Source organism: Condylura cristata, unplaced genomic scaffold, assembly GCF_000260355.1.
Source record: "Condylura cristata isolate star-nosed mole 26May11 unplaced genomic scaffold, ConCri1.0 scaffold00042, whole genome shotgun sequence".
NCBI classification, from domain to species: domain Eukaryota; kingdom Metazoa; phylum Chordata; class Mammalia; order Eulipotyphla; family Talpidae; genus Condylura; species Condylura cristata.
The window spans coordinates 4,403,272-4,415,012 of NW_004567143.1; the positions used below are offsets into that span (position 1 = coordinate 4,403,272).

Genomic DNA, 11,741 nt, shown 5'->3' on the forward strand with positions numbered 1-11,741 from the left:
CCTCCTCTCCCCCCTAGATCCAGACTGGGCCAGCCTGAACCTGGGCGCCCTCATGTGCATTGAGTGCTCGGGGACCCACCGACACCTGGGGGCCCACCTGTCCCGCGTCCGCTCGCTGGACCTCGATGACTGGCCGCCTGAGCTGCTGGCTGTCATGACCGCGATGGGCAATGCCCTGGCCAACAGCGTCTGGGAGGGGGCCCTGGACGGCTACGCAAAGCCAGGGCCGGATGCCTGCAGGTGGGTGGCCGGCTGGCCACGCTGGCCGGTGGGGACGGGCAGAGATGGGTGGGCTCGGCGGCTGTGACAGGGTAAAGACTGGCCGTTGCTGGCCGGCGTGGCTTGGCGGTTGGCCCCTTGGGGCCCCTCCCCCGCCCAGCCTGTCACTCAGGCTCCTCACAGCAGCAGGTCAGGGGCGGGCTCTGGCTGCAGTGGAAGGTTCTCGCCAGCTCCCGGGTGGGGAGAAGGGGTGCTAGACAGGCCAGTGTGGGGCCGCGCAGGCGCCCCCCCTCGGCTCCAGCGCTGCCAGTCCAGAGTCCAGACGGCCAGATCAGCTGCCGGGGAGCCCGCCTGACCCGTCGAGGGGACGGCCCCCGGCAGCGTCCCCCACGCCCGAGGTGCTCCCCACTGCCCGCGCCCTCCGGCTCGTGAGCTCGCCTCCCCACCGCTCCGCCCGCCGGGCACCGGGCGCTCGGTCACATCCCGCCTGCCCGCCTGGCCCCCGTCGGCGGGGGCTCTCCGCTCACGCCCGGGGCCTGTGGTTGCAGAGAGGAGAAGGAGCGCTGGATACGGGCCAAGTACGAACAGAAGCTCTTCCTGGCCCCGCTGCCCAGCTCGGACGTGCCGCTGGGGCAGCAGCTGCTCCGGGCCGTGGTGGAGGACGACCTGCGGCTGCTGGTGACGCTCCTGGCCCACGGCTCCAAGGAGGAGGTGAACGAGACCTACGGAGACGGCGACGGGCGCACGGCCCTGCACCTCTCCAGCGCCATGGCCAACGTGGTCTTCACGCAGCTGCTCATCTGGGTGAGTCCGGGCTCCGCCCCGCGGCCTCCTCCCTCCGCCCGCGGCCCGCGGCCGCCCCGTCTCGCCGACCGTGCGCACGCGCTTTCCTCCGCAGTACGGGGTGGACGTGAGGAGCCGGGACGCCCGGGGCCTGACCCCGCTGGCCTACGCCCGCCGGGCCGGCAGCCAGGAGTGCGCAGACATCTTGCTCCAGCACGGCTGCCCTGGAGAGGGCTGTGGCCTGGCCCCCACCCCGAACAGAGAGCCGGCCAACGGCGGCACCGCCTCCGCCGAGCTGCACCGGAGTCCCAGCCTCCTGTGAAGGCCCAGAAGAGGGCAGCGGGGGGCGGAGGACTCCGTGGCCTGGGGACCCTCCTCCCTCAGGGCCTGGGGGAGACAGACAGACGGAGACGCAGGGACACGCAGAAAGGAGGGGGAGAGGACACAAGGGAGCGTCCGAGACGAGAGGCGCGTCGGGCCGAGCCGAGCGAGCAGGCGGGCGCGGCCCTCTGCCCGGGTGCCGCTGAGCAGGGACAGGACCCTTTGGAGGCGCCGCGAGGAGAGGGGAGCGGGACCTCTCCCTCCTCCAGCGCCCTGCCTTCCGTTGCCAGCCCCTGCAAGCCTTCATCCTAAAATGGAGACTGGGGAGGGCACGGATTGGGGGTGCTGGCGGAAGACGGGGTGATCTGCGAGTCCCGTGTAAATTTGTACATTGGCGTATTTATGTTTGTGTACATACTTGGCGTGTGTGAGACGAGCCAATAAACCAGGCTGTGTACGTGGCCTCGCTGGCCCTCTCTGCCCTCCCCAAACTACCCTCAGCGCCCCCCGCCTGTGGCCAGGACGACGTCCCTCGGTGGGCTCCGGCCAGGGCTGCGGCAGGGAGCCCCCACAGGGGGCGTGTCGGGACTCCCCACGAAGCTTCCCGTTTGCTTCCCCACTCACCTCGCCCTCTTCAGAGCTTGCCCGCTGGTGTTCTCATCACTGCTCTTGGCACGCCTGGCACTGGCCAGATTCACCCAAACGCCACTGCCCCGGGTCTGGAGCTGGCCTCCATGCAGGCGCTCGAGTTGGGCTGCGGGGGGGCCGGCCCGCGGCCCTCGTGGGGAGCGCAGTGCCGCGGTCCGGCAGGTCCCAGGGGGCGGCTGCTGTCGGCCCCAGCAGCTTGCCAAACCGGAGGCGGCACCCAGTGCCCTGCTCTTCCTCCCGCCAGCGTCCCAGAGACGGCAGAGGGCTTGCAGCAGTGGCGGGTCAGGGCCAGCTCTCGCAGGAGCTCGTGCCCCGCGCCTGGGTTGTGCCGCTTCCTCCGGCTCTCTGAGCAGGCACTGGGTGTGGCACTGGGCACCCGCCTCGTCAGGTCAACACCCAAGCCATACTACTTTGATTTTCGGTCCACGGTCCCTTTTGCAAGGCCGAGAAGCACCTTAAAGTGGGGGCAGGAAGGAGACAGGCCACAGGTCTGCACAGAGCTGGGCTCCTGGGCTCAGTGAACCCCGCTGCGGTCACCCCCAGGCTCCCTCATTTCAGAAGCTTCACGGGCAAACCCAGGGAAAAAAAGGCGAGTCAGCCTTGGTTTGGACTGGTTCTCCTCTCGTCTCTCTGCCCGCGTCCCGGCCCTGGCCAGAGGGGCTGCTCCGGCCGGGGCCTGCAGACGGGCACTCCTGATAGCACACGTCAGCGGCCGTGACCTTTGGCCTCAGCCTGGCTCCCGTCAGCACGTAACCTGTAGTCTCCCCGTGCGGGCAAGTCCAGAGCAGCAGATGGCCTCGCTCTCGACGGAGCTGGGAACCGGTCGGCTGGACTTCCCTTTGTAGCCTAATGCTCAGCCTTGCTGGCGGCCAGAGAATGGGGGTGACCTGCCCTGGACCCGGTGTCCTGGCGACTGTGACCCGTTGTCAGTGCGCCCTGTCCATTGCCAGGACCAGGTAGGAGGAACCAGGGGCTCCTCGGGAAGGCTGTCACCGTCCCACGGGGTCCTCGTGGATTTGGGGCTGGTCTGCTGCTCGGGGCTCAGGAGGAGCGGGGGCTGGCTCTCAGGAAGTGGGGAGACGGCCCTCACCTGCCCCGCCCTGAACTCCCGCTGCCTGGCGCCACGCTGCCTTGCCCTCCCCAGGGCTCGCGCTCCTCTCCTCCCCGCCAGCCGGCGCAGGTCCTGCTCCTTCCGGGCCCGTGCCAGCTGGGCCCCGCACCACGGCCTGCCCCAGCTCCGGCGCCCGGGCCGCCCCCAGTGCGCTCTCGCCAGGGGCCCGGCCCGCTAGCCCCACTGTGGTTACTCACACGGCCCAGCCCAGGCGCTAGTTCCTGTCACCGTAGCTGCCCCCGTCCGTGTCCTCCAGCCATCACAGACTCATTCCTGTCTTGTCCACTCAGCCACCCTCACTCAGCAGAGGCGGCTTGGAACCCCACGCGTCATGAACGTGCGGTGGGGGGAGACGACTGGGGGATGAGAAGGGACAAAAGGGGGAGCCTCCCCAGGCCCTCGAGTTGGAGCAGCCGGGCGGCAGAGACAGGCTGAGCCTGCGGGTCTCACTGCCAGCTCAGGTGACGGCGCCGCTGGCCCGCCCCGCTCGCTGACGCACTCGCCACCTAGTCCGGTCAGACAGGGCCCGGGTACCGGGAGGGTAGAGTGGTCACTTCCCTCCTGACAGAAGGAGGCAGCCGCTGCCCGCTGCCCGCAGCCCGCCAGCCCTCCCAAAGGGAAGCAGAGGCAGGAGGCAGAGGCTCAGGAGCGGGAGGCCGCCGGAGTGGGACGGGACAGGCGGAGGTGGAGGCAGCTCAGGGGGGTGAGCGCTGAGGGGCTCCGAAGGGGGCTGGTGGCAGGTGCAGTTCACCTGGACTAGAGGGCTGGAGCCAGGATGGCGCCCGCCTGAAGGCAGTGAGAGCGGAACTGGCCGCGGAGCAGGAAACAACTCCCCAGGCCTCCCCAACTCCTCCAGGAGGAACAGACAGACAGAGGCAGACGGTCCGTACATACAAACTTTACACAAAATAAATAAGGAGCCAGGGCGGGCCTGGCGGGGCGGCGGCCCGGGTCCTCCCGCCGTCAGAAGTGATTCCGGGCGCCAGCCAGCCCCGTCAGGCGCCAGGCGTCTGGAGCCCACCCCGCCCCAGGATTCCCTCCGTGCCCGTCCCACAGTTCCTGCGCAGAGAACCCGAGTCTCTTGGACCCTGAAGCCCCCAGTCCTGAGGGTCTCTGAACAGGTGCGGGCCCAGGGCCCCTCTCGGCTGCCCAGGAACGCGCACCCGGAGCCACGTGCCTGGCGGTGCCCGCCCCGCCCCGGGCAGCGGCACAGGGCAGCCCCGTCCTCGGAGCCCCCAGTGGGGGCAGGCAGACCCTTGGCCTCCGGAGCGCTGGGCGCCACTCAGGGTCGGGCCCCTTGCTCCATCTGTTGGTGCTGGCTCCGCACGGCGAACCTGTTGACATGCACAGGTATGGGCACCACGATCTTGGGGTTTCTTACGGGCTCCCCGGAGCGGCTGCTCACATTGCCGGCCTTGATGCGCTTCCACTTGGCCCGCCGGTTCTGGAACCAGATCTTGACCTGCACCTCGCTGAGCTTGAGGGCGTGTGCGATCTGGGAGCGCTCGGTCAGGCTCAGGTACTTCTTGCAGTGGAACTCCTTCTCCAGCTCCAGCAGCTGCTCGCTGGTGAACGCCGTGCGGCGCCGCCGGCTCTTCCCCCCCGGGGCTGCGGCTCCTGCCGCCACGGGCGCCCCCTCCTCAGCTGCAGTTCCCAGACTTCCCTTTAGCTTCGGTTTAGGCCCCAGGAGAGCCCCCGGGCCCGCTGCAGAACTGTCCAGGAGGCTGTCGTCCTCGCTGTCACCGCCCGAGCCCTCTTCCTCCTGTGCGCTGCCTGCTGGGTCCCCCGCTGGCGCCTGCAGCTTCTCCTCATCCGAGCTGTACACCTCGCCCTCCGCTGTGGGCGCGGACACCGGGGGTGAACAGGAGGGAGAGGGCGACGCACACAGACCGGCGGAGGGCACCCGGACCCACGGTGGGGCGCGGGTGGGAGGACACGAGAAGACACAGACGTGGAGGGATGAGATGGGAGGCAGGGGAGACCAGGACATCCAGGGTGGGCGTGGGGAGAGGTTTGGGGGTGCCGGGGAGAGAGGACGAGGGATTAACCAGCACAGATCTCGCGAGGGAAGCGGGGGAGGGGGAGGCAGGACGCGTCTTCCCTCTGGCCTCGCCCCGCGCCCCGCCCGCAGTCAGCCTCCCCACCCTCCCTTGCCTGCTCTCCAAACCCGCACCAGGACGTTTGACGTTTCACCCACATGCCCCCTCCCCAAGCTCAGGCCCCTCGGCTCTGGACCCCGATGGAAGCGGGGCCTGGTAGCGCCCTGGTAGCGCCCTTTCAGCCGTCTGGGTGGTGACGGGCTTTCGCAGAGTGGATGGGGCGGCTGGGGCTGTTAGCCTTTGCCATTGTCCTCGGCGTCCCCTCCGGCGGGCTGAGCTGTGTACTGACCTCTGCCAGAGGGGAGAAGCCCCTCTCGCCCTTCCCAAGGCCTAGAGGCATACATCCTCATTTCCAGACAGCAAAGCAGGGGCCTCTGATCCCCTTCCGCACCCTCCCAGATCTGGGCCCCCGCAGTGTTACCCTCCGGCCTGGGGCTCAGAGATTTCCTCTCTCCCTCCCCAGTCCAGCTTGACCAGGACACAGGCTGGGTCCTCTAATACCCTCCACACCACCGAATCGGTGGCCAGACTTTTCCCAGTAACTCAGTCGCCTCGTCCCCATCCAATCCTTGATTTTGTGGCGTCATCTCTCTCCCTGCTCTCCCTCTCCAAGTTAAGGTCGCGTGAGCAGCACAAACACCTGCTTTCTGCTCGAGTTCAAAATCCTGGGGCCCTGAACTTCATGTCAGCCAGCAGCACTGGAGGGAAGATGGGACGTGGAGAAAGAACAGAAGTTCAGCAAGGGAAAGTTCGAGAAGAGGGGTGATAAAGAGAAAGCAGGGCGTCTGGCCGCTTACTGAATGGTCTCAGTCTCAGACATGAACCCATACGAGGTCTAAAGTGTACCCCGCACGCACACAGGCACCCCACCCGCCGACGCTGCGGTCCGGGCCGCGGTGACGCGATACGTGTGGTCGGCGGCGGTCTCTCCTCTGCCTTATTTTCTGCTCAAAGGACCAATGGCAGTGAAAGCAACAAAAGGTCAAAAGGGAATGAGCCAAAAGGAGAAGGACAGGAGGCAGCGGCGGGTCCCACGAGCAGCCAGCCCTGCCCCGAGCGCCGCCTGTGTGCGCTGCTCCGCGGCACCTCCAGGGGAGAAGACTCGACCACGCGGAGGCCCCGGCCTCAGGGGGGCTGGGCTGTGGCCCACGACACCACAGCAGCACTCGGCCGCCCTTTCCCCAGCCCCATCTGCCGCAGCAGGAACAGCAAGGCCCAGAGGCGCTCTGCCCCTGCTGCAGCCACCCCTGTCCCTTGCCCAGAGCCTGTGACACTCCTCAGAGGCCAGCCCTCAGCCGCCTCTGCCAGCGTCTTCACAGGGGCATTTTATGCCCCTCCCTGCTGTTTCCCCCTGTGGCACCTCAGTGTTTCAGTGGTCTCACACCCCACGTCGGACACCCTGCTCCTGGCTCGCACCTCCCTGTGCCCCCCACCCCTGGCTCTGCGCTGGCTGACTGCCGCGTCTCCCTAGCACCAGCGCCCGGCCTCGGCCTCCCACGCTGTCCGGAGAGCAGCCCGCTGCCTGGGTCCCCGCGCCCCCGGGGCGCCCCCCTGCCGCCGCACCCTGTCCCCGAGCGCCGGCCAGACCCATGCTCCTGCCAGCTCGCACGCGCGCGGGTCCCCGGCCGCCTAGGGCTCTTCCCGCACGGCTCGGACTCGGTGACTTGTCCCAGCTGAATGGTCTTTGTCGCCCCCCGCTCTCCCCGCTGCTCCGCTCCCACCGCACCCGCCCTGCTGTTCAGGCCAGTCCAGGCCCAGTGGACACGCACCCCCTGGCAGTGCTGCGCCCACAGCCCGCCCTCCGGTCCCCGTCGCCCCTCACCCGCTTCGTCAGCACCCCTCCAGAGCGGCCTCCTGTTCGCGCCCGCCCTGCCCTGCCTCACCCGACGACTCCCGCCCCTGGCCCGTGGCCGGCCGCTCTGACTCTCCCCTTGTCTCTGGTGTCCCAGCAGGACTTTCCCTTATTGCTTTAAAGTGAGCGTTCCCGGCGTTCCCCATCCCTCTTTTCTGCCCTAGTACATGTCGCCAACTTTACTTATCTACTTTTGTTTTCTGGTTTTCTCTTCCTGCTACAACATTCTCTTCATTGTAGCTCCAGCACCTACAACATGACCCCACAGCAGAGCCACTTACCAAGCAGGTGTTGGCGAAGGAAAGACGCGTTGCCAGCCCTTCCCCACGCCCTCCTCCTGCCCCTCCTCTGCCCAAGTCTCCGAGACGCCATGCGACCTGCGTCCCGGCCCACCCAGCTCGGCCCCGTGAGACACCGTCCTGGGATCGCCCCTCAGCGAGCCCTGCAACCCCACTTAGCGGGAAGAGCACCCCCGTGAGCTGAGCGGTGGTTACAGGGTCTGACGCCGAAAGAGATACAGGGCCAGCGGACATCCTCACTAAATCCACTAAGCCTCGGCTCCTAACACAGGCTGCAGTGAATAAGAATAGACAGAGTAACAAGCTTGTCAAGAAAGCTCAGCCCAACATTACAATCTTAAACAGCTGTTAGAAAGTCAGCAACTGGATTTCAGAGCTTGAAGGATGAAATCATTTAACACAGCTCCGATCACCCAGGGGTGGCCAATAAATCTAAACTGACGGTGACTGAGGCGAGGCGCCCAGGTCTCGGTCTGGCAGGGCCCTCCTGAGACCGCATCATCCATCCCCCTGTCTCGGATCCCAGCGAGCCGAGCCTGACCCCAGGCCCCCGCCGCAGCCGCCCCGGGCACAGGCTCACAGCTCCTGTTCCTGGCTCTGCGGGTGCTGGCGTCCCCGCCAAGAGCCTTGGGCCCCGCCAGCCGTGGCCCCCAGGGCTCTGCGGAGCAGTCCTCCAAAGGAAGGAGAAGGTCTGCCAGGAGGAAGCGCTAGGAGAGGACTCGGGCTGGGGGGAGAGACAGAGGCAGAGGGCGACTGCGGCGAGGGGAGAGGAGCGGAGCCGCGGGCAGACGCTGCAAAGCTAGAGAAGAGAATGGAAACTGGAAAAACAGAACTGGGGGAGAAACCAGGAGCAAGAAAACCACCCCTATTTCCACCCCACCCCAGAAACAAAGCACTGGGGGCGGGCGCGAGGCCAGCCCTGCGCGGCACTGCCCGGCTCGCCCGGCTCCTGGGCGGCGGCGGCGGCCACGGCCCAGCCCTGGGCGCACAGCAGCCCTGAAGCAGCGCGCTGCGCTCCCGTGGATTAGCTTCGAGACAAATCTTTCATCAGATTCAGATGACCGCCCTGGTGAGGGCGGCCAAGCATTGTGCACAGAGAAACAATCACTCACTAAACAAATCTTTCTGATAAAACTTCTACTTGTAAAATCTTACTGAGAATAACCAAATTTAGTAATTCAGTGACCATACTGCAAACTTCTAACTACAGGTGCTGTAATTATTTACAATGGCAAGAAAAAAAAGATGATCAATAAGGGCTCACCGAAAGTTTTACATGCTAAATAACGTTTCTGATGAGGGTTATTTCAGCCGAAGGAAAGTTGTGAAACTGAAGTGATTTGGCTGTGCCGGGCAGGTAGGTTGTGTCTGAACACTGCGCACTGAGGAGAGACCGGGTTTTCAGCTTGCTCCCTACAGGTACTTCAAGAGGCAGTGTCTGCTCAGGGCGGGCTACGGGGTGCCTGGTCTCGGGGCTCCCACAGCCCCTGGCTGCTGCTGGTGAGGCCACTGCCCAGGAATCACACATCCCAAGTGTGCCTGCTTGCCAGGCCAGGCTGCGGGCACCTTTCAGCCCCACAGCGCAGCACTGGGCTCCAGCCAGCAGGTGCACGGAGCCAGGTGAAGCTTGGAAAGAACCCAGGGCCCAAGAATCCATGACAGGCTCCTCTAGGAGAAAGAAAACAGCACAAGACGTGTGCAGCCTGGGCGTCCTGTAGCGGAGGTCCCCGGGGCCTGGGCCTGCGCTGTTCGGGCTCACAGAGAGCCGCCCCCTCCTCGTCACTCCCGCCCGCACGCACCTCCCGCCCTTCCCCTGCTTTCCAGCGGCCGCCCTCACGCTGCTCTCAGGAAGGCTCCGCGCCCTGCCTTTCCCACGGCCATGGATCTCCTCTGTGTCTTCCAGGGTCAGCTACTCGGCTTCTGAGTGCAGCGCCCACTGGAGGGCCCACACGGGAGAAACCGGCCTCCCTTCAGAGTCGCGTCCGCAGCGCTCGTGTCTCGGCCACGTGGCACCCGACGCCCGCACAGAGCCGCTTCTCTGTTCCTTTCCAACAAGGTGCTGTCTCCCGTGGTTTACACCAGCGAACCCCACTCTGTCTTTCACTCGTCCCATCCACTCCATGCTCCACAGTTCCAGGCGTAACAAGGAAAGATCCTTTCCCTGTCCCACTGCCCTCGTCTGTTACTCTTCAGCATTCTTTACTCCAAACTGACAGGAGCATTTTCCCTACTTCATTGCCACCCAGAACCCACCCTCAAGGCAAATTCAGGGCCACTTCCACGGGCCAGGGCCTTGGTGGCACAGGACACGCACAGTCACTGCCAACAGCACTCTCTGACTCCCCCCCAAAAATCTTTTCATCATTATTTTGTCTTCAAGGAAGTCACTGGAGTAGACCTGTTAGTAGTAGTAACAGGCGGTTAGTGACCTTATTTTCAGGTGAAAAAACCCAGAATTTCAGGAGCCCTCACTGATGGCGCGACAGGTTACAGCGCAGCACTGTGGAGCTGTCCGCGGCCCCCGCAGCGCGAGTCCATCCCCGGCCAGGGGTGACCCCAGGGCGCGGCAGACCGCTCCCCTCCCCCGCTGCTCCCTCAGCAGTGGAGTTCACCTGCCTGTTCTGCTCCCCGCTCTGTCTCTGGGGAGTCCTCTCACCCCCGCACCTCTGGCCTGTACCCCAGTTCTGTGTGCATAAATAAGTCATTTTAGAAAAGGAAAGAAAAAACCGAAATTTCAGAAAGCTTGCATGATTTTCCTCAGTCACCAAGTTAGGGAGAGAGCCATGTCTAGAACCATGGCTTCCTACATTTCGAATCAATATCTTCTCCCCTCATACTTGACGTAAAGTCCTTTCGTGGACCTGCATCAGATGTCACCTTCCTAACCTTCCGATCAAATCCAGTTTTAGTTTCAACCTCATCCCTTTTACTTATTACTACAGAGTCCAAGCATAATTTACTGGTTTAAATTTTTCTTTTACATTTATTTGTGCATACAAGAACTGGGGTACCGCCAGATGTGGGGAATGAGAGGACCCGCAGAGTGGGGAGCAGGACAGGGGGATCTACCAAAACCCACTGCTGAGGGGGCAGCGGGGAGACAGGAGCGGTCTGCTGTGCCCTGGGGTCACCCCTGGCCGGGCCTCAGAGCTGCAGCCACTGCACAGTGCTGCAGCCACTGCACAGTGCTGAGCCCACCCTGATGCGCACCAGGGAGGCCTCAGGCACTGTTTATTATTAACATCCTCCTTAAGGTTCCTGGGGAAGATTCTCACCGAATTTTACCTTTGTCCTTTAACAGGAGCTTTCTCCCCAAGACAAAATCCCCTCCAGAACTTTCTATTTTTTTTTCTGTCATGGTTGGTCTGTATGAAGCAATACAGCATTCCTTTTATTTAGACATGCCTTTTCCCATCTAAAAAATATTACCAGACTATGGAAACAGTTTTAGTACCCATTTTCTCTAGCTTCTAGTTTGTACCTTGCTCCCTCATCCCTCAAGCACAGCTTTCTCTGAATCCGTCTTACCAAGGAAAGCACAACTTTCTACGACTTTCCTCACCACAAATGTCTTCAGAACCTCCCCCGCCCCCCCACTTATCTAGCCAGAGCGAAGACCCCTCTCGGGCAGTGGAAGGGAGTCTCTGTGGTGCGGTGGCCGTGGCCTCGGGCACCCGCCCCTTGGCTCACGGACAGCACACCCCTGCCCCCGGGCGCCGCTCCCTGGCCAGCAGCGCCACCTCCACGCCCGCAGGTCCGCACCCCACATCTGTCCGACCCTAGGTCCCACGTCCCCGTCTTGGTGCATCATCCTGGGCAGAGGCGCCAGAGTCCGCGTATGAAAATTTAGAGCTGCTCACGCTTGTGCCTCCCCTGCCCTTGAAGACAGAGGCGTCAGGTCAAGAGGAAAAGGCTCAAGAGCACCGTCTGCACCTCTGGCCCAGCCCCTCCGGTGCAGTTATGGGAGTAAATTCACACCCACTGCGGCTTAGAGCTGGGCTCCTGTCACGAGCAACCCCGAGTTTTCTGCCGCCACACCAAGCTGGAAGCAGAGGCAACAGCACCACACAACTCCAGGGAAAATGAGCCTCTCCACCTCGGAGTCCCCTACGTCTCCCACGCAAGCCCATTTCCCACACTGCCCGGAACCATTCACAACCCCCCCTAAAGTTCTATCAGTTTAAAGTCCTTCGGCCTTTTTCTAAGTTGAACTTTAAAAACCTGCATCCATCTGAGTGTGGATTACTTCAGCGCAAGGGCTTTGCTCTTAATGTCAAGTTGAGCTCAGACATGAGGGAGTAAGAATGTTGATGAGGAGGAAGAAAAGAGGGCTTTTCCCCAACGGAGAGAAAGGAGAGCGCCCCTGGAGGCAGCGGAAGGCCTCGGGCCTGCAGAGCACGCCCGGGCGG

At 63.8% G+C, this 11,741-nt stretch overlaps 1 protein-coding gene and 1 pseudogene across 1 annotated transcript in view; one reads left to right on the forward strand and one right to left on the reverse strand.

The window, feature by feature from the left end:
• Window positions 1-1,779, forward strand: part of AGAP3 (ArfGAP with GTPase domain, ankyrin repeat and PH domain 3) — a gene marked incomplete at its 5' end in the record, with an annotated part of 46,522 nt that extends 44,743 nt beyond the window's left edge. Inside the window, 3 exons of the mRNA XM_012733862.1 lie at window positions 15-240; window positions 768-1,023; window positions 1,118-1,779. Of these exons, the coding sequence (XP_012589316.1) occupies window positions 15-240; window positions 768-1,023; window positions 1,118-1,324 (689 nt within the window). The remainder of the gene's footprint in view (window positions 1-14; window positions 241-767; window positions 1,024-1,117) is intronic.
• A 2,585-nt stretch (window positions 1,780-4,364) lies between these two features.
• On the reverse strand, window positions 4,365-5,072 carry LOC105854487 (annotated as a pseudogene).
• Between the last annotated feature and the right edge of the window lie 6,669 nt (window positions 5,073-11,741).